The sequence below is a fragment of the Rhincodon typus genome, chromosome 7 (genome assembly GCF_021869965.1).
Source record: "Rhincodon typus isolate 14 chromosome 7, sRhiTyp1.1, whole genome shotgun sequence".
Lineage (NCBI taxonomy): Eukaryota > Metazoa > Chordata > Chondrichthyes > Orectolobiformes > Rhincodontidae > Rhincodon > Rhincodon typus.
Window position 1 is genome coordinate 87,351,046 of NC_063338.1, and position 19,619 is coordinate 87,370,664.

At 42.8% G+C, this 19,619-nt stretch overlaps 1 protein-coding gene across 1 annotated transcript in view; it reads left to right on the forward strand.

The window, feature by feature from the left end:
- The window catches only part of LOC109930579 (contactin-associated protein-like 5), a 1,093,911-nt gene that overhangs the window by 1,025,204 nt on the left and 49,088 nt on the right, over positions 1-19,619 (forward strand). Inside the window, exon 21 of the mRNA XM_048598831.1 lies at positions 14,987-15,080. Coding sequence (XP_048454788.1) covers positions 14,987-15,080 — 94 coding nt within the window. The remainder of the gene's footprint in view (positions 1-14,986; positions 15,081-19,619) is intronic.

Here is a 19,619-nt window from a genome sequence, read left to right on the forward strand (position 1 = left end):
CAAAAATGTTTAGTCTGCAGGTATAGCAAGTAATTAGGAAGGCTAATGGAATGTTATTACTTTATCACAAAGCAAATTGAATACAAAAGTACAGAGGTTGATGCTTCAGTTATACAGGGTGCTGGTGAAACCACATTTGGAGTAATGTGTATACAGTTTTGATCTCCTAATTTAACACCTGGAATTGAGTGGGTTTTCTTATGTGGAAAGGTCAGACACACTAGGCTTGTATCGGCTGGAGCTCAGAAGAGTAAGAGGTGACTTGAAGTATATAACAGTCTGACGGGTCTTGACAGGATGTACATGGAGAAGATGTTTTCTCTCATGAGGGAATTTAGAAGTAAGCATCATTTTAGAGCCATTTAAGATAGAGATGAGGAGAAAGGTCACTTCACGATAGGTGTTGAATTTTTGAAACTGTCTTCCTGAAAAACTGGTGGATACAAAGTCTTTGACTGTTTTTAAGGCAGAGAAAGGCAGATTCTTGACAATTGAGAGGGAGAAATGCCATCAGGGTAGGCAGGTCTTTGGAGTAATCAGATTAGCCAGATTGTTTTGATTGGAGGAGCAGGTTTGAAGATCCAAGTGGCCTAGTCGTACTCCTAAATTGTATGTTTGGACCTGACGTTACCAAAGGGCAGTGTACAAGGAGTTGGTAACTGAGGATGGAATAGGAATGTGCTATTAAATACAAGCTCAATGTGTTAGAATTGTGAGGTTTATAAGATTGAGATATTTTTGACTGCATATTTAAATAGAGAACAGATGAAAAGCAATGTGTTCTGACTCCGCCTCACAGGCACTCTGAGTGGTTTGATGAATAGAGATCAAAGGAATGTTTAGATAGTTTAGATAGCAAAAAATAAGGACATAATACCACAGTCTTGATTTATACTGAGTAGACTCGGTGTCGCCCAGAATGCTGTTGTAGATGTTGTTCTCCAGCTTTGAAGAAGGGTCACTCAACCTGAAGTGTTAGCTCTGGTTTCTCTTCACAGATACTGCCAGACATGCTGAGCTTTTCCAACAACTTCTGGATTTTTGTCGATGTTGAATCGTAGATAGTTTTGCTGAAATCTGCCCATTTACTTCTAACATAGAGTGGAGTTCGAGAATAGGTAATCAACATTTTTTTTTACCTGGGTTCACTTCTGCCCAATTACCACAGGGTAGAGCATAGAGAATGCCAGTGTCGAGATCCTGTTACTAGATTCCCTGTGAATTAATGAGTAACACATCTTGCAACAGCTCTGTGTGATCATCAGAGAGAAGAGACTGCTTGGAGCTGGTCTTCAGTTGAAGAGATACAATCCACAGCCCTTGAAGGAATCCAGGAGATTTGCACTGGCATGACCAGGGGAAGGAGAATGAATTCAATAGGTTTTACCGCTGGTGGTGTATTTGAGCATCTCTCTTGAAAACTAAGCCATGTGCTTGAAGATGGTCACTCAGTTACTATTCAGCAAAAGGAGAGATCTAGGGAGCCATTGGATTCTTCAAGCAAGTGTGGCCTTTTTGTTGAGAGGTCTATAATTCCTTGAAGAGTGCAATTAGAGGCAATTATGAGAAGGAAGTGTTCCTTTCTGTAGTTTAAAATTTAATCTGTCAACAGAAAAAAAGAGTTTAGTCAATAGTTTATCTTTAGTCACTTGTTAGGATTAAAATGTGATAATGTGAAATCTTTTTGTGTTATTCTCTCAGCTATTAGGAATGGAGGATTTGAATTAAAAGGAGATACTGGATAGGCTGGGACTTTTTTACTGGAGGTTGAAGGGTGACCTTACAAAGGTTTATAAAATTATGAGGGGTATAGATAAGGTGAATGGCAGGTTTCTTTTCCCTAATGTGGGGGAGTTCAAAACTAGGGGGCATATTTTTAAGGTGAGAGGAGAAAGATGTAAAAAAAATGAGTCACAATTTTTTTTACATGCAAAAAGTTGTTCATGTGTGAAATGAACTTCCAGAGAAAGAGGTGGAAATGGGTACAGTTACAACATTTAAAAACTATTTGGATAAGTACATGAATGGGAAAGGTTTGGAAGGATATGGGCCAAGTGCTGGCAGTGGGACTAGTTTAGTTTGAGATTATGATCGACATGGACTCATTGGACTGAAGGTTCTGTTTCCGTGCTGTAGAGCTCTATTAGCTTCGACTTCAAATCTTTCGAATAAAGCTGTCAGTTGGTAGGAAGGTTATAAAAGATGAAATGATTTGAATAACATTATGTTTGTTAGTATCGCTTACTAAACCCCTTGTTATATGTCCGTCTCACCTTTACACAATGAAAAAGTACTCATTTTAGAGCACTGTTGACTACTTGACCATTCACTTCATCCCTATTTGCATTGCAACACGAACATGTCGCTTAAGGAAGAGTCTACGTAGAGAACATTCCTGTGCCCAATAATCACATGCCATGGTGCATCTGGAATTCAATGTATTCCAAGCCCTTGGCAGTTTCAAGATTAATTGTGCAGAGTTTTGTATAATATTACAGTGTGTCCAATTTGCGCCTGCACCATCATTATATATTAGCTCTCATTATGGACGCACTTGATTTACTCCACATGCTCCGGGCTGTTTAACTGGTATTCCTTTCTCATGGTGAATGTGGTTAATTCCAGGTAAGAAAGAAACAAATCTCACTGTAATTGGGAAACCATGTTAGCGCAAGTCTACCTGAAAGGCATTAACCGAATGTTAATGTCTGTAAACCAGAAGAGGTCAGTGTCAATTAGAAATATCAGGGAAAGCTTTTTGCTTGGCTAAACAAGTTGGATAAAGAGCCAGTCACAGACCTTGCATGGCACTCTGAGACGATTGTTGTATTCACTGTAGGAATAGCTTTCAGTGCATGGAAACATAGTTTTACATAATTACAATGTAAAAAACTTGATTCAGTGAAATGAACTTGCATCACTTACATATCCAGTACTTTTCAGTGTTCCTTTGTGTGTAGGTGCTTCATATTAGCACAGTAGAGAAAGGACTTTTTCTTTTACTCGAGCTCAATTGTTAAAATCATAGAATCCCTACAGTGTAGATAGAAGCAGGCCATTTTGCCCATCAAGTCTACACCACTCCTCCAAAGAGCATCCCACCCAGACCCACCACCACACCCCTCCCCCTGCCCTATCTCCTATTCCATGGAGGAACCATGAAGAAAGAAAGACAAAGAGTTTTCTGCAGTTACCAATCCATGTTCTTTGACTTTTCTGATCCTCAAAAGTAACTGTTTAAATAGGATTCTTTGTAAATTCCCAAGTCTTGCCCCCTTGTCTGTCAAAGCTGGGTACTGTGCAGGCAAGCTTTCATGTCAGTTAATACAGATATGTCCCATGGCTAATCCGTCCAGCCTGCACATCCCTAGACACTACAGGCAGTTTAGCATGGCCAATTTTGTGAAGGGTAGGTCATGCCTCACAAACGTTATTGAGTTCTTTGAGAAGGTGACCAAACAGGTGGATGAGGGTAAAGCGGTTGATGTGGTGTATATGGATTTCAGTAAAGCGTTTGATAAGGTTCCCCATGATAGACTATTGCAGAAAATACAGAGGCATGGGATTGAGGGTGATCTAGCGGTTTGGTTCAGAAATTGGCTAGCTGTAAGAAGACAGAGGGTGGTGGTTCATGGGAAATGTTCATCCTGGAGTTCAGTTACTAGTGGTGTACCTCAAGGATCTGTTTTGGGGCCACTACTGTTTGTCATTTTTATAAATGACCTGGATGAGGGCGTAGATGGATGGGTTAGTAAATTTGCGGATAACACCAAAGTTGGTGGAGTTGTGGATAGTGCGGAAGGATGTTGCAGGTTACAGAGGGACATAGATAAGCTGCAGAGCTGGGCTGAGAGGTGGCAAATGGAGTTTAATGCGGAAAAGTTTGAGGTGATTCACTTTGGAAGGAGTAACATGAATACAGAGTACTGGGCTAATGGTAAGATTCTTGGTAGTGTGGATGAGCAGAGAGATCTCGGTGTCCATGTGCATAGATCACTGAAAGTTGCCACCCAGGTTGATAGGGTTGTTAAGAAGGCGTACGGTGTATTAGGTTTTATTGGTAGAGGGATTGAGTTTCGGAGCCATGAGGTCATGTTGCAGCTGTACAAAACTCTGGTGCGGCCGCACTTGGAGTGTTGCATACAGTTCTGGTCGCCGCATTATAGGAAGGATGTGGAAGCATTGGAAAGGGTGCAGAGGAGATTTACCAGGATGTTGCCTGGTATGGAGGGAAGGTCTTATGAGGAAAGGCTGAGGGACTTGAGGCTGTTTTCGTTAGAGGTGACTTAATAGAGACATACAAGATGATCAGAGGATTAGATAGGGTGGACAGTGGGAGCCTTTTTCCTCGGATGATGATGGCTAGCATGAGGGGACGTAGCTTTAAATTGAAGGGTGATAGATATAGGACAGGTGTCAGAGGTAGGTTCTTTACTCAGAGAGTAGTAAGGGCGTGGAATGCCCTGCCTGCGAAAGTAGTAGACTCGCCAACTTTAAGGGCATTTAAATGGTCATTGGATAAACATATGGATGATAATGGAATAGTGTAGGTTAGATAGGCTTCAGATTGGTTTCACAGGTCGGCGCAACATCGAGGGCCGAAGGGCCTGTACTGCACTGTAATGTTCTATGTTCTATGTTCTAATCCACTTGTCCTGCGCATTTGTGGACTGTGGGAGGAAACCAGAGCAACCAAAAGAAACCCACACAGACCTGGGGAGAACGTACAAACTCCATACAGCCGCCCAAACGTGGAATCGAACACAGGTTCCTCATGCTGTTCGGCAGCAATGCTAACCACTGAGCCACCCTAAAGAGTTTGCGCATAAACACAACAGAACAAAGACAGGCACCCAGATGCATATATTGCGAGGTAGGCAGACGACCAAAGCATATGACCAAGAAGCAACAAACAACTTGCATTAATATTGCAACTTTCATGACCTCAGGATATTCCAAAGTGCTGTATATACAATGAAGGTTTTTTTTTTGGAATTGCCATCTTTGTTGCAATGCAAAAAACATTATAATAACCTTGTGCACAGCAAGATCCCACAAGCATCAATGTGAGAATGACCAAATGGTCTGTTTCAGTGATGTTGGTTGAAAGATATATATTGACAAGGACATCTGCCCTGTTGATAGAACCCCTACAGTGTGAAAGCAGGCATTCAGCCCATTGAGTCCACGCTGCCCCTCCAAAGAGCATCCTGCCCACACCCCCACCCTATCCCTGTAATTCCCCATGGCTAATCTAGCTAGCCACACATCCCTGGACACTATGGTCAATTTCGCATAGCCAATCCACTTAACCTGCAAACCTTCGACTGTGAGTGGAAACCAGAGCACCCAGAGGAAACCCACACAGACACAGGGAGAATGTGCAAACTGCACGCAGAAAGTCACCCAAGACTGGAATTGAACCCAGGTTCCTGGCACTGTGAGGTAGCAGTGCTAACCACTGAGCCACCGTGCTGCCCTAAAAGCCTGCAACTATTGTTAATTAGTTGTTGAATCATTTCATCAGCAGTGGTGGAATCTGTAGATATCCCTGAGTTCTCAGTGAAAGATTGTTTCCCCAATTTTTTTTTCCCCACTGAGGACTGTCTTCCAAGATGATGAGGAGGAACAATGAGGAGAGAAAGACAGACAGTTTTCTGCTGTTACCAATCCATGTTCTTTGACTTTTCTGATCCTCAAAAGTAACTGTTTAAATAGGATTCTTTTGTAAATTCCCAAGTCTTGCCCCCTTGTCTGTCATAGCTGGGTACTGTGCAGGCAAGCTTTCATGTCAATTTGTCATCCATGTACGAATTAAAACAGGAAATGCGCATTTCTGGACATTGCTTGATTGCCTGTTTCATTGCCTTCAGATAACAATCTCCCCTACTTGCCCCAGTTTGTGGTCAGGTAATCTTGGCAGTCATTTCAAGTCAGTATTAAAAGCAAGTTAATCGATCAAAGATCTCAGCCTTAACAAATAATGAAAGATACAACTTAATCATCCATTGTTATCACTATCAAAACAGTGGGACCTTCCTGTGCACAAATTTCTCATGACAGCCTTGGTCCAAAGATGCACAAAAGAGCTGAATTCCAAAGAGGAAGTGAGAGTCATTGCCCTTGACATCAAGGCTGCATTCGACCAAGTGTGGCATCAAGGACCCCCAGTGAAACTGGAATCAGTGGAAATCAAGGGGAATATTCTCCACTGTTTGTAGTCATACTGAGCACATTGGAAGATAGTTGTGGTTATTGGAGGTCAGCCAAATCAGTTCCCAGACATCTCTGCAGCAGTACCTCAGGACGGTGTCCTAGGCCCAACTGTATTCAGTTGCCTCATCAATGAAACATCGTTGAATGTTGTCATCAGACCTTGACATCCACGTGACAGGGTACACAGGGCCTTAGTTTAAGGTCAGATGTCCGACAGTGCAGCACTCCCTCAGTACAGATTTTATCCTCAAATCTTTGCAGTGGAGTTCCAATGAGAATGCTACTTCTGGGCTATTGATACATGGCAACCAACAAATGTACATGGCTAAAGACCAAGAAAAGCTGTAATAAAGTTGAAAAGTCCACACAGAACTTAATAAGGCATTTAATGAGTTTTCATACTTATGTGGCTCATCTGCATTTGGCCCTATTTTCCACTTGCTAAATGCATTTCAAGCTCTACCCAGCAACTCAATCATTTTACTTCTTTTTAAAAGTAAATAAAGGTGGTATGAAATATTTCTAACCAACCTATTCTAAGATGTTGGAGGGATCCTTCTTGAAAGAGTTATTTGAAAGAGACGTTGTTGACAGGAAATGGCATGTTGAACAACGAGGCACTTGTACTGATGGTGGCTCAGTTGGAAGCACTGTTGCTTCCAAGTTAGAAAGCTGTGGCTTTACATTCCACTCTATCAACAGTCAAGAAGGTTGACACCATCAGGACAGAATGGCTGGCTTGAATAGCACCACATCCATAAACATTCAATTCCGCTACCATCAATACTGCGGCACAGCAATATATACCATTTATGAAATGCACTGCTGAAATTGATTATGATTGTCCACTGAGGAAATTCTGTGCCACTGATCATGGTCTCTGTGGTCCCTGCGTGTTTGATGAAACTGATTCAAGAACCACATCTCTGACCATAACGTTGCAGATGTTCCCGAGAAGTGGAATTGGTCCTTGCCCTTAAGATGGTTGGCATTCCTTTCTCCAGTTCCTTTTCCATACTTCCTCTTGCTGACACATGTTCTCAAAGAACTGTAGTCATCCATACAGGAGTTTCCTCCAAGTTAGTTCCTTCTCAACAAAGGTCTCCCATATATCTATATTGATATCTATGTTACATTTCTTGAGGGAAGCCTTCAGGGAGTCTTTGAAATACTTTCCATATCCTCCACTCGTTTGGTGCCTTCCTTGAGAAGATTTGCAATGGCAGTTGGAACTCAAGCATCCTAAGCACATTGCCCACCCAGCAAAGCTGGTTTTGGATAATTGAAGCTTCAATGCCGGTGCTGTTAGCTGCTTCAAAGGCCCTGATGTTAGCACACATGCCCTCCCAGATGATGCAAAGAACCTGTGTCAAACAGCATTGATGGTACTTCTTAAGGGTCTTGAGGTGCTGTCTATACATAGTCCAAGTTTTGGACCCATGTAGAAGAAGAGGAAGAATGACGTTATATACAAGGAACTTGGTATCAGCCCGGTTTTGAGTCTTCTTGAGGTTGAGGCTGAGACCAGTTCTTCAGTATGCTTCCACAAAAGGCATTATGTGAGGCTTGAAGGTTCTCTTTCGAGAGTGCATCGTCATCCACATATTGAAGTATCCAAGCAAGATTGGTATCAATTTCTTCTTGGATCTCAACCATTTGAGCTGGAAACATTTTCCGTTCATCTTGCAGACAATGTTCACACCGCTGGGAAGCTTATTCTTGATAAGTTGAAGAATAGTAGCGATGTCGATGGGGAAATGGTTGGAGGGGATGCTGGTGGTTGACACATGTCTGCTTGACCCCCTACCTTGACCTCAAAAAATTCTGCCGTATTACCATTGATGAGGACTATTGCCGACATTTTGTCATGGAGGAGATGGAGGATATTGATGAATTTCTCTAGACAGCCACCCTTTCACAGGATCTTCCAGAGCACTTGCTGATTGACTAAATCAAAAGGCTTGGTCAGGCCAGTGAAAGCCATGTAGAATGGTTGGTGTTGTTCCTGGAATTTCTCTTGGTATTGTCGAGCAGTAAAAATCGTGTCCAAAATTCCAGGTTTGGTTGAAGCCATCATGGCTTTTCGGAAGGATTTTCTTAGACACTGGGAGAAGGCACCTTAGCAAGGATTCACCCTGCTCCACGCAAAGGCTGCTAAATGGTGTTAAAGACAAGGTAGTGGCATGAATAGAGGATTGCTTGACTGGCAGAAAGAAGACAGTGAGGACAAAGAGGCATTTTTCAGGATGGCAGCAAGTGACTTGTGGAGTTCCGCAGGGGTCTGTGTTAGGAGCACAACCATTCACACTGTACATTAACGATCTGGATGAAAGATCTGAGGGCATTGTTGCTAAATTTGCAGATGACATATAGATAGGTGGAGGGACAGGTAGTGTTGAGGAATTGGGAAGACTTCAGAAGGACTTGGACAGGCTAGGAGAGGGGGCAAAGAAGTGGCAGATTGAAAACAATGTGAGGAAGTTTGAGGGCATGCACTTAGTTTGGAAAAAAAGAGAGGCAGAGTTTATTTTCTAAATGGGAAAAAATCTTCGAAAAGCTAAAGCACAAAGGGATTTGGGAGTTTTAGTTCAGGATGCTCTTAAGATAACAAGCAGGTTCAGTTCGCAGTCAGTGAGGTAAATGCAATGTTAGCATTCATTTCAAGTGAGTTAGAATACAAGAGCAAGAATGTACTGCTGAGGCTGTATAAGGCTCTGGTCAGACCACATTTGGAATATTGTGAGCAGTTTTGGCCCCAAAGGAAGGATGTGCTGGTATTGGATGGGGTCCAGACGAGGTTTATAAGACTGATCCCAGAGATGAAGGGCTTGTCATATGAAGAGTGGTTGAGGACTCTGGGTCTATACTTGATGGGGTTAAGACGGGGGTAAATGTCATTGCAACTTACAGAATACTGACAGGCCTGAGTAGAGGGATGTGGGAAAGACGTTGCCACAAGAAGGAGGGACTTGGACCAGACACAGCCTCAGAGTGGCCTCAGATGGCTCTTTAGGAGGAATTTCTTCAGCCAGATGATGGTGAATCTGTGGAACTCATTGCCACAGAAGGCTGTGGAGGCCAAGTGTATTTAAGGCAACTACAACTGGGGGGGGCATAGCCTCAAATACGTACGTTCACGTACGTGAAGAATAAGAAAATGACCAGAGTAAGGTTAGGGCCGATCAAGGATTGTAAAGGGAATTTGTGCACGGAGTCTAAAGAGATAGGAGAGGTCCTTGATGAATACTTTTCTTCGGTATTCACAACTGAGAGGGACCTAGTTCTAGGAGAGGACAGTGTGAAACAGGCTGGTAGGCTAGAGGAGGCCGATGTTAGTAAGGAAGACGTACTAGGAATTTTGAGGAACTTGAAGATTGATAAATCCCCCGGGCCTGATGGGATTTATCCAAGAAATCTATGGGAAGCGAGGGAAGAGATTGCAGGGCCTTTGGTGATGATCTTTTCATCCTCACTGTCCACGGGTATAATGCCGGAAGATTGAAGAGTGGCAAATGTCATTCTCTTGTTCAAAAAAGGGAATAGGGATAACCCTGGAAATTACAGACCAGTTAGTCTTACTTCAGTGGTGGGCAAATTATTGGAAAGGGCTCTGAGAAAAGATTTATGATCACTTGGATAGGCACAGTTTGATTCGTGATAGTCAGCATGGATTTGTGAGGGGTAGATCATGCCTCACAAACCTGATTGAATTCTTTGAAGAGGTGACCAAACACATGGATGAAGGTAGAGCAGTGGATGAGGTCAACATGGATTTAAGTAAGGCGTTTGATAAGGTTCCCCATGGTAGGGTCATGCAGAAAGTAAGGAGGCATGGGATGGGGGAAATGTGACAGATTGGATTCAGAATTGGCTGACCCTGAGAAGACAAAGGGTGGTATTGGAAGGAAAATATTCAACATGGTGCTCAGTTACGAGTGGTGTACCACAAGGATCTGTTCTGGATCCTCTTCTATTTGTGATTTTTGTAAATGATTTGGATGAAGGAGTGGAAGGGTGGATTAGTAATTTCGCGGCCGATACGAAGGTGGGTCAAGTTGTGGATAGTGCGGAGGGCTGTTCGAGGTTACAAAGGGACATTGATAGGATGCAGAGCTGGGCTGAGAAGTGGCAGATGGAGTTTAACCCTGAAAAGTGTGAGGTGATTCATTTTGGAGGGACAAACTTGAAAGCAGAATACAGGGTTAACGGAAAGATTCTTGGCAGTGTGGAGGAGCAGAGGGATCTTGGGGTTCATGTCCACAGTTCCATGAAAGCTGCTACCCAGGTGGATAGAGTTGTTAAGAAGGCGTATGGTGTGTTAGCTTTCATTAATAGAGGGATTGAGTTCAAGAGCCGTGAAGTTATGCTCCAGCTATACAAAAGCCTAGTTCAGCCACATCTGGAGTATTGTGTCCAGTTCTGGTCACCTCATTACAGGAAAGATGTGGAAGCATTGGAAAAGGTGCAGAGGAGATTTACCAGAATGTTGCCTGGAATGGAGGGAAGGTCTTACGAGGAAAGGTTGAGAGAGCTAGGGCTTTTCTCTTTAGAAGGACGAAGGATAAGAGGTGACTTGATAGAGGTGTACAAAATAATCAGAGTTATAGATAGAGTGGATAGCAAGAGACTTTTTCCTAGGGTGGAGTTAGCTATTACGAGGGGGCATAGTTTTAAAGTGAGTGGAGGTAGATATAGGGGAGACGTCAGAGGTAGGTTCTTTACTCAGAGAGTGTTCAGGGCATGGAATGCATTGCCGGAGAGGGTGGTGGAGTCGGCCTCATTAGGGGCATTTAAGCGGCTATTAGATAGGCATATGGATGATAGTATCAGGTAGGGGTGGAAGTTAGATAGACCTTAGGATTAGGGTAAAAGTTTGGCACAACATCGTGGGCCAAAGGGCCTGTACTGTGCTGTACTGTTCTATGTTCTAAGGGGGAGCAGATTTTGGACTGAGTTGAGGAGGAATATCTTCATCCAAAGGGTTGTGAATCTGTGGAGTTCCCTGCCCAGCGAAGCAGTTGAGGCTATGTTGTTGAATATTTTTAAGACAAAGACAGATGGGTTTTTGAACAGTAAAGGAATTATGGTGAGTGGAGCTGAGTCCACGAAAAGGTCAGCCATAATCTTATTGAATGGCAGAGCAGGCTCGAGGGACCACATGGCCTACTCCTGCTCCTATATCATGTGTTCTTATGTTCAGAGATAGATAGGTTCTTGATCAGTAAGAGGATCAAGGATTGTGGGGAGAAGGCAGGAGAATGGGGTTGAGAAACATGATCGAACGGCGAAGCAGACTCAATGAGCCAAGTGGCCTAATTCTGCTGCTGTATCTTATGGTCTTATAATTGCAAACTAGTCTACTTGGTCTTGGGCAGGAAGGCTGGGGATAAAGACGGCTCAATAATTCACCAAACCTTTGGTTCTGTCTTGCCTGACATGTTATTTTGGTGAAGAAAAAGAATTGTTTCATTGCTCTTACACCAGAATCACTTTTATTGTTAAGTTTACTGAGGTATCTACATGACCCTGGCTGTCATAAGTTGCATTGATGATTGCAAACAGCTAAAAGTCCACTATGAATTTTTTATAGGAACACCCCAACTTGTCTCTGAACCAAAAAAAATCAGTTATGAATTTATCTAAACAGACCTCACTTAGATGGGGTAAGTGATGAAAACTTGAATAATTATCTGCATGTTAAGGTACTAGCTATGTTGATTTAATCCCTAAAATAATATTTTTGTGCACTTTCCGTTTGCCAATAGGAACTTTGTCAAATGAAGTGAAGAAAATGAGCATTTATCGTTTCTCCTTTAAAAAATGGTCTCCTTTCCTCAATTCATTGATGAACACTGTACCAAGGTTTAACACTAAGAGCACAAAATAAATTTGTATGACACTGGGATCACCAAATGAGCTGCAGTGGTTCAAGAAGGCAGCTCATCACGACTACCTCCAGGGCAAATAGGAATAGACTGTAACTACTGGCCCAGACATCGATACCCACATCATAAGACCATAAGATGTAGGAGCAGAGATAGGCCATTCAGGCCATTCAGCCCATTGATCCTGCTCTGCCCCATTCAGTGAGATCATGGCTGATCTGATAACCCTCAACTGCACTTTCCTACCTTTTTCCCAAATCCTTTCACTTCCTTACTGATTAACAATATGTCTATCACAATATACTTCGTGACGCTGCTTTGATAGGCTCTGCAAGAAAGAATTTCACAGATTTACTTCTGAGAGGAGAAATTACTCCTCATCTCTATCTCGTTCAAATGGGGAATGAACTGCCAGGTGAAGTGGCCGGTGCAGGTACGGTTACAACATTCAGGTATATGAATAGGAAAGGTTGAGAAGGATATGGGCTGAATGCAGGCAAATGGGACTAATTTAGTTTGGGAAACCTGGTTGGCATGACTCTATGACTCAAACCCTTATTGGGAGATTATGTTTCTGGTCCTGGACTCTCCCACAGTTAAGAGAAATGAACCTAATATAACTCTTCTTTTATCCTGTTTGAACCATTTTTGAACAAGAGTCATTCGGGAATCAAAATGTTAACTCTGTTTCGCTGTCTTTACAGATGCCACCAGATTGGCTGAGTTTTGCCAGCACTCTGTCTTTCTTTTAGATTTCTAGCATCCACACTATTTTACCTTCATTTGAGTGTTTAATTCACTGTCACTTCTCTTCCAGGAAGAAGTTCTGCTCTCAAAGAGTTTTCTGTTTCAATCTTTCAACCTTGTTCACTTTCATTAGTTTTTACCTCCCAATTCTGACAGAAGAGTCATACCAGACCCAAAACAACAACCTCTGTTACTCTCTTCACAGATGTTGTCAGAGCTGCTGAGTTTCTTTCGTATTCACTGTCTGTTGTAGCCAGGTCCCTTGTATTGATTGCTAACATTGAGCAGTGAAGAAGGCAGCTATATTGCCCTCGAGCCTAGTACTGCTTCAATGTCACATTTGCCAGCACGTTACACAGCAAACACACTAAAAATGCTTCAAGGAAATGGCTATGTCTCAAAGTCCAAAGGGAGTAGGCCTTTGTTGAATTAAAAGGGAGTACCCTCAATTGGGGACTGCCATCCCATTCAGTCAAGGGCATCATCCGATCTCAGTTCAAAGGTTGACCATGGTCAGTCGGGCATGAGGTGTGATCAGGGTCCAAAGACTCATGTCCTCACAATCCAAGGACTGGGCCATGATCAGCCCTGCAGGTTGATGCAACCAGTACAGGGATTACAGTTGAGTTAGTCGAGGAGCCCTCACAGAAAGCCCTTCTCTGTCTTCAGTCAGGAAAGGTGATGAGGTATCCAGGATGAACGAGGAAGCGCAGAGGACAGGTTGGGCTAGTAGTTTGGGGTGATGGCGTGGATCCATTGAGGAAAGATGCGACATGCAAAAGCGGGGTGTCATGAATGGCTCAGAGATTAACACTGCTGCCTCACAGCACCAGGGACTTGGGTTTGATTCCACTTCGGGCGACTGTGTTGAGTTTGCACATCCTCCCCATGTCGCTGTAGGTGTCACCTGGTTGTTCCGGTTTCCTCCCACAGTCCGAGGTTCAGGTGGGTTGGTGGTGCTAAATTGCCTGTAGAATCCGGGAATGTGTAGGCTGGGTGGATTGGTGGTGGGAAATGCAAGGTCACAGGGATACAGTAGGGGAGATAGGACAGAGTGGGGTGCGCTTTGGAGGGTCAGTGTGGACTCGATGGGCTGAATGGCCTGCTTCCACACTGTAAGGATTTTATGATTCTAACAGTGAGAACGATACGCGGTAAGCCTTGTTTGGAGTTGAGAGCAGTTGGAGTAGAAGCAGCAGAGAGAAGATGGTGGTAGCTACCCTGCTGAAGTGCACAAGGCCATTCACTTGGTTGCCACATGGAGTGCATTCCTCCGAGCTGATGGCACCACACTGATGCAGGAGGTGATCAGACCATGCTAACAGTGTCGATAGACGTGGTCACTTCTGGTGGTGCTGGAGAAACAGGACAGCCTCCTCTTCTCACCCATAACCCAGTCTGCAAATTTTTTTTTTACAGTACAGCACAGTAGAGGCCCTTCAGCCCACGATGTTGTGCTGAACTTTTACCCTAATCCTAAGGTCTATCTAATCTCCACCCCTACCATATACTATCATCCATATGCCTATCTAATAGCCGCTTAAATGCCCCTAATGAGGCCGACTCCACTACCCTCTCCGGCAATGCATTCCACGCCCCTACCACTCTCTGAGTGAAGAACCTACCTCTGACGTCCCCCCGATATCTACCTCCACTCACTTTAAAACTATGCTCCCTTGTAATAGCTACCTCCATCCTAGGAAAAAGTCTCTGGCTGTCCACTCTATCTATACCTCTGATCATTTTGTACAAATAGGATGTCAAATTACCTCTCCCAATGCTTTGCATTGCACAGCAAGATACTAAGGGCAATTCTGCATCTGAAATTGTACACAGCTTGAAATGGCACTCACACCATTAGCTCCTGCCTCTGTGGGGGCAGAATGCATAATTACGAAAGAAAACAATGGAAAATTGTATTATAAAAGTGTCCAGCCTCACAGAGGAAAACCGTCCATGAAATTTTCTGAAATGTGGCACTATGAAAATATGGGAAAAATTCAACTAAGCGTTCTAAAACAACCTTTGAAATTTAAGGCTGCTAAGCCAGAAATTGTCACTTTCTCAAATAAAGCAAAAAATTTGACTGTCAGATGCATTTGAGTGCAATAATTGTATTTCCGTTTAATATTTTGCAGGTTGACTATTTCCATGCCAGGAGCTACAAACTGTCATCTGTTTCAGACACAGCATTTAATGGCCTCAAGTCTCTTGTCCTTGGCAAGATAGTAGGTAAGGAACATTACAATAGTTCTGACAATATGTCAAACAAAATGTATATGCCAGCCTGAGTATTTTTTTCAATATTCGCCTTTCTGAATAATCACCATCAAATTCTTTGTAATGACGAGATGCAGTGCAGAAGGCTGAGATAATAGACTCAGTAACTGCTGTTGCTTTCTGCCTCACATTTAAAACCTGCTGAGAAAGGAGCAGATGGCTGCTTTCTCTGACTGATGGAGTGCTGGAGGTTTGGAGCAAAGTAAGTTATAGCTGGCTCCATACATTCCCCAGTGAGTCTATTTTATTAAGAGGTCCGAGTTAGTTATTTTTGTTAGGTTTACTCTCCAGCAATGTGGAAGTGGCAATACCGAGAGCAGGTGGCCAGCTAAAATGAGGTTGGAATGAGCTTGTTTGAGATGTGTATAGGAAACCAACATTCTGGCTGACATCCACCATTGCTTAGCCATGAAAATGGGGCATGAAAACTGAAAATAATCCCCATTCCCACAACTCAGTTTACTGAGATTTCAAAAATACATTTTTTGACATTTTTACGTCCATATCACATTACTTAAAACTTCGAACCTGGCACTTTTCTGTTTCTTTTGGACCATATTAAATGATCTGTTTTTACATGTTACAGTCCAAGACTGCAGGAGGGGACTTTCACTGCAGACCTTCCACTTCATGGATCACAATGTAAAATAGAACTACTGTGCAGATTTTCCAAGGAGTGGACAATTTTATGTAGATTGCCACTCTGGTCTTTCCTTTCTATGAAAGAAGGGAGCTCCACATTTCTGGGAGGAATTTCTGTGGGAGGGTAGTCTGGCAGAGCGGGGTTGGTCTGCAGTGGGGCAGAGGGAGAACGGGAAAGTCTGAGGGCAGTTCAGTCCGGTGTGTTACAGAGGGGTTGGGAGTGTGAGAGCTGTGTGTTAAATAATTAGACTACGTATTTAAGTGTCTAATTTTTCTTGAGTAGCAATTTTACATCAATTGATTCGCACCCTCTGAATTCTCAAAATTAAATGGAGACATTCATAAGGTTCCAGGCATGCAAGAATTGCCCACAGGAACATTCAATCTTCTGGGCAATTTTTTTGGAGTGTACATTGCTGGGGATTCTGCAGCGTTGCTGTGTGTAACTCTTATCTATGCTTGGAGTCATCGAGTCATAGAGCTGTACAACATCAAAATAGACCCTTCGGTCCAATGTGTCCATGCCGACCAGATATCCTAAAATAATCTCGTCCCATTTGCCAGCATTTGGCCAAGACCCTTCTAATCCCTTCCTATTCAAATACCCATCCAGATGCCATTTAAATGTTGTAATTTTCCCAGCCTCCACCACTTCCTCTGGCAGCTCATTCCATACACATACCACCCTCTGTGTGAACACATTGCCCCTTAGGTATGTTTTAAATCTTTTCCTGTCTCACCTTAAACCTGTGCCCTCAAGTTTTGGACTCCACTACGCTGGAAAAGAAACCTTGTCTGTTTATCCTATCCATGCCCCTCATGGTTTTATAAACTTCTATAAGGTCATCCCTCAGCTTCTGACCCTCCAGGGAATATAGCCCCAGCCTATTCAGCCTCTCCCTCTAGCTCAAACCCTCCAACCCTGGCAACATCCTTAACAATCTTTCTTTGAACCCTTTCAAGTTTCACAACATCCTTCCTGTAGCAGGGAGACCAGAATTGCACGCAGTATTTCAAAAGTGGCCTAACCAATGTCCTGTACAGCCACAGCAAGACCTCCCAACTCCAATACTCAATGCACTGACCAATAAAGGCGAGTATACCAAATGCATTCTTCACCATCCCTGTCAACCTGCTACTCCACTTTCGAGGAACTATGGACCTGCACTCCAAGGTCTCTTTGTACAGCAACGCACCCCAGGACCTTGCCATTAAGTGTGTAAGTCCTGCCCAGATTTGCCTTCCCAAAATGCAGAACCTCACGTTTATCTAAATTAAACTCCATCTGCCACTCCTCAGTCCATTGGCCCATCTGATCAAGGTCCAGTTGTACTCTGAGATAACCCTTTTGGCTGTCCGCTACATCACAAATTTTGGTGTCATCTGTGAACTTACTAACCACACCTCCTATGTTCACATCCAAATCATTTATATAAATGACAATGAAATGACAACCTGTACAATGACAGCAGAAAATTCAGACACCGCTTCCAGTACTAAGATGAGCAGCTTCACATTTAGTCATAGAGGCATATAACATGGAAACAGGCCCTTCAGCCCAATTCATCCATGCTGACCAGGTTTTCTAAACTGAACTAGTCCCATTTTCCTGCATTTGGCCCATATCCCTCTAAACCTTTCCTATCCATGTACCTGTTCAAATGTGTTTTTAATGTTGTAATTGTATCTGCCTCTACCACTGCCTCTGACAGCTCACTCCATATACGCACCACCCTCTGTGTGAAAAAGTTGCCCCTCAGCTCCCTTTTACATCTTTCCTTTCTCACCTTAAAACTATGCCCTCTAGTTTTGAATTCCCCTATCCTAGGGAACAGACCTCGGCTATTTGCCTTATCTATACCCCTCATGATTTTATAAACCTCTGTAACGTCATTCCTCATGCTTCAGGGAAAAAAAAAATCCCACCCTATCCAGCATCTCCGCATAACTCAAACCCTCCAATCTTGGTAACACCCTTTAAATCTTTCTTACACCTTTTCCAGTTTAATAACATCCTTCCTGTAGCAGGGCAAACAGAATGGTATGCGGAATTTTACTTCATCTATGTCATTATTCATACTTCATCATCGAGATGGATTGGTCATGCTAAATTGCCCATAATGTCCAGGGATGTGCAGGCTAGATGGATTAGCCATGGGAAATACAGAGATAGAGTGAGGGTTTGTCTGGATGGGATGTTTTTCGGGAGGGTGATGTGGACCAATGGTCCGAATGGCCTGCTTCCACACTGCAGGGATTCTGTGATTCTATGTTGGATTTCAAACACAGCAAAAATTAGCCAAGTTTCATAATGAACATAATGATGGGTTTATTAATAAAACAAAACTTATTCAATCAAGGTGCAATAATTGATTAACATATATTTGCCATGTTTTTGTGCTTCAAGGCTTGTAGAGGAGGCTGAACCCACTAGATATTTGGTTATTCGTTCTACCAGCTGCATTGACACGGTAGTCCATGTACATTATAGCTCAGACAACACTGTTTGCATTATTAACTACACACATTTAACATAATTCTACCATTTTCCTCTGATATATTTTTTTTCTATCTTAAATGATGTAACATCATCATTAAAGTAAGGGCCGAAAAATGTGTTAAATGGTCCTGCACTAACACTACAACTTCTTTTTAGGCTTAACTGAAGTCGTAATGGCAATATGACTAGCATTAAATGTCCCAAGAAGAGAAGCTTCATTTCATTAAGACATGGAAAATAAGTACTGACTTTGCTAATGATGGGCATTACCCAAGAATGAATAAATAAGTAAAGCCATTAGCTGTACTGGTTCATACAGACGCAAAATGCCTTGGTTTTATTCACATGCCAATGGAACATGGACTTCTTATCGTCTTGTGTCTGGCTCGAAGTGTGAATGCATTTCAAATTCTTCACTCAGTACATATGTATTATGTGAGTCTGGCATAATAACAACAAATTATATGTATGTGACAGCTTTTATGTAATGTAACACTCCAAGGACCTTCACAGAGCATTGTAAAACAAAATATGACATCAAGTGATATAAGGTGAAATTTGATGGGCTAATGGGCTGAGGAGTGGCAGATGAAGTTTAATTCCATGTGAGGTGTTGCATTTTGGTAGAAGGTAATCAGGGCAGGACTTATACAGTTAATGGTAGGCCTCAAAGAGACCGAGGGGGTGCAGATGCATAGTTCATTAAAAGTGGAGTCGCAGTTAGACAGGGTGGCAAAGAAAGCGTTTGGCACGCTTGCCTTGATTGGTCAGAACATTGAATATAGGAGTTGGGATGTTATTCTAGAGATGTACAGAACGTTGGTGAGGTCACTTTTAGAATACTGCATTCAATTTTGGTAGCCCTTCTGTAGGAAAGATGTTGTTAAACCTGAGAAGGTGCAGAAAAGATTTACGAGAATGTTGCCAAGACTAGAGGGTTTGAGTTATAGGGAGAGGCTGAATAGGCTGGGGCTTTTATTCCTGGAGCATCAGAGGCTGAGGGGTCACTTTATAGAGTTTTGTCAAATCATGAGGGGCATGGATAGGTTGAATGGCTAAGGTGTTTTTCCTAGGGTAGGGGGGACCAAAGCTAGAGGGTAAAGGTTGAAGGTGAGAGGGGAAAGATTTAAAAAGAACCTGAGGGGTAACTTTGTCATGCAAGCAGATTGAGTGTATATGGAATGAGCTGTCACAGTAAGTAGTGGAGGTGGGTACAACTGCATCATTTAAAAGGCATCTGGATAGGTATATGAATAAGAAGCGTTTAGAGGGAAAACCAAAAGAACTGCGGATGCTGTAAATCAGGAACAAAAACAAAGTTGCTGGAAAAGCTCAGCAGGTCTGGCAGC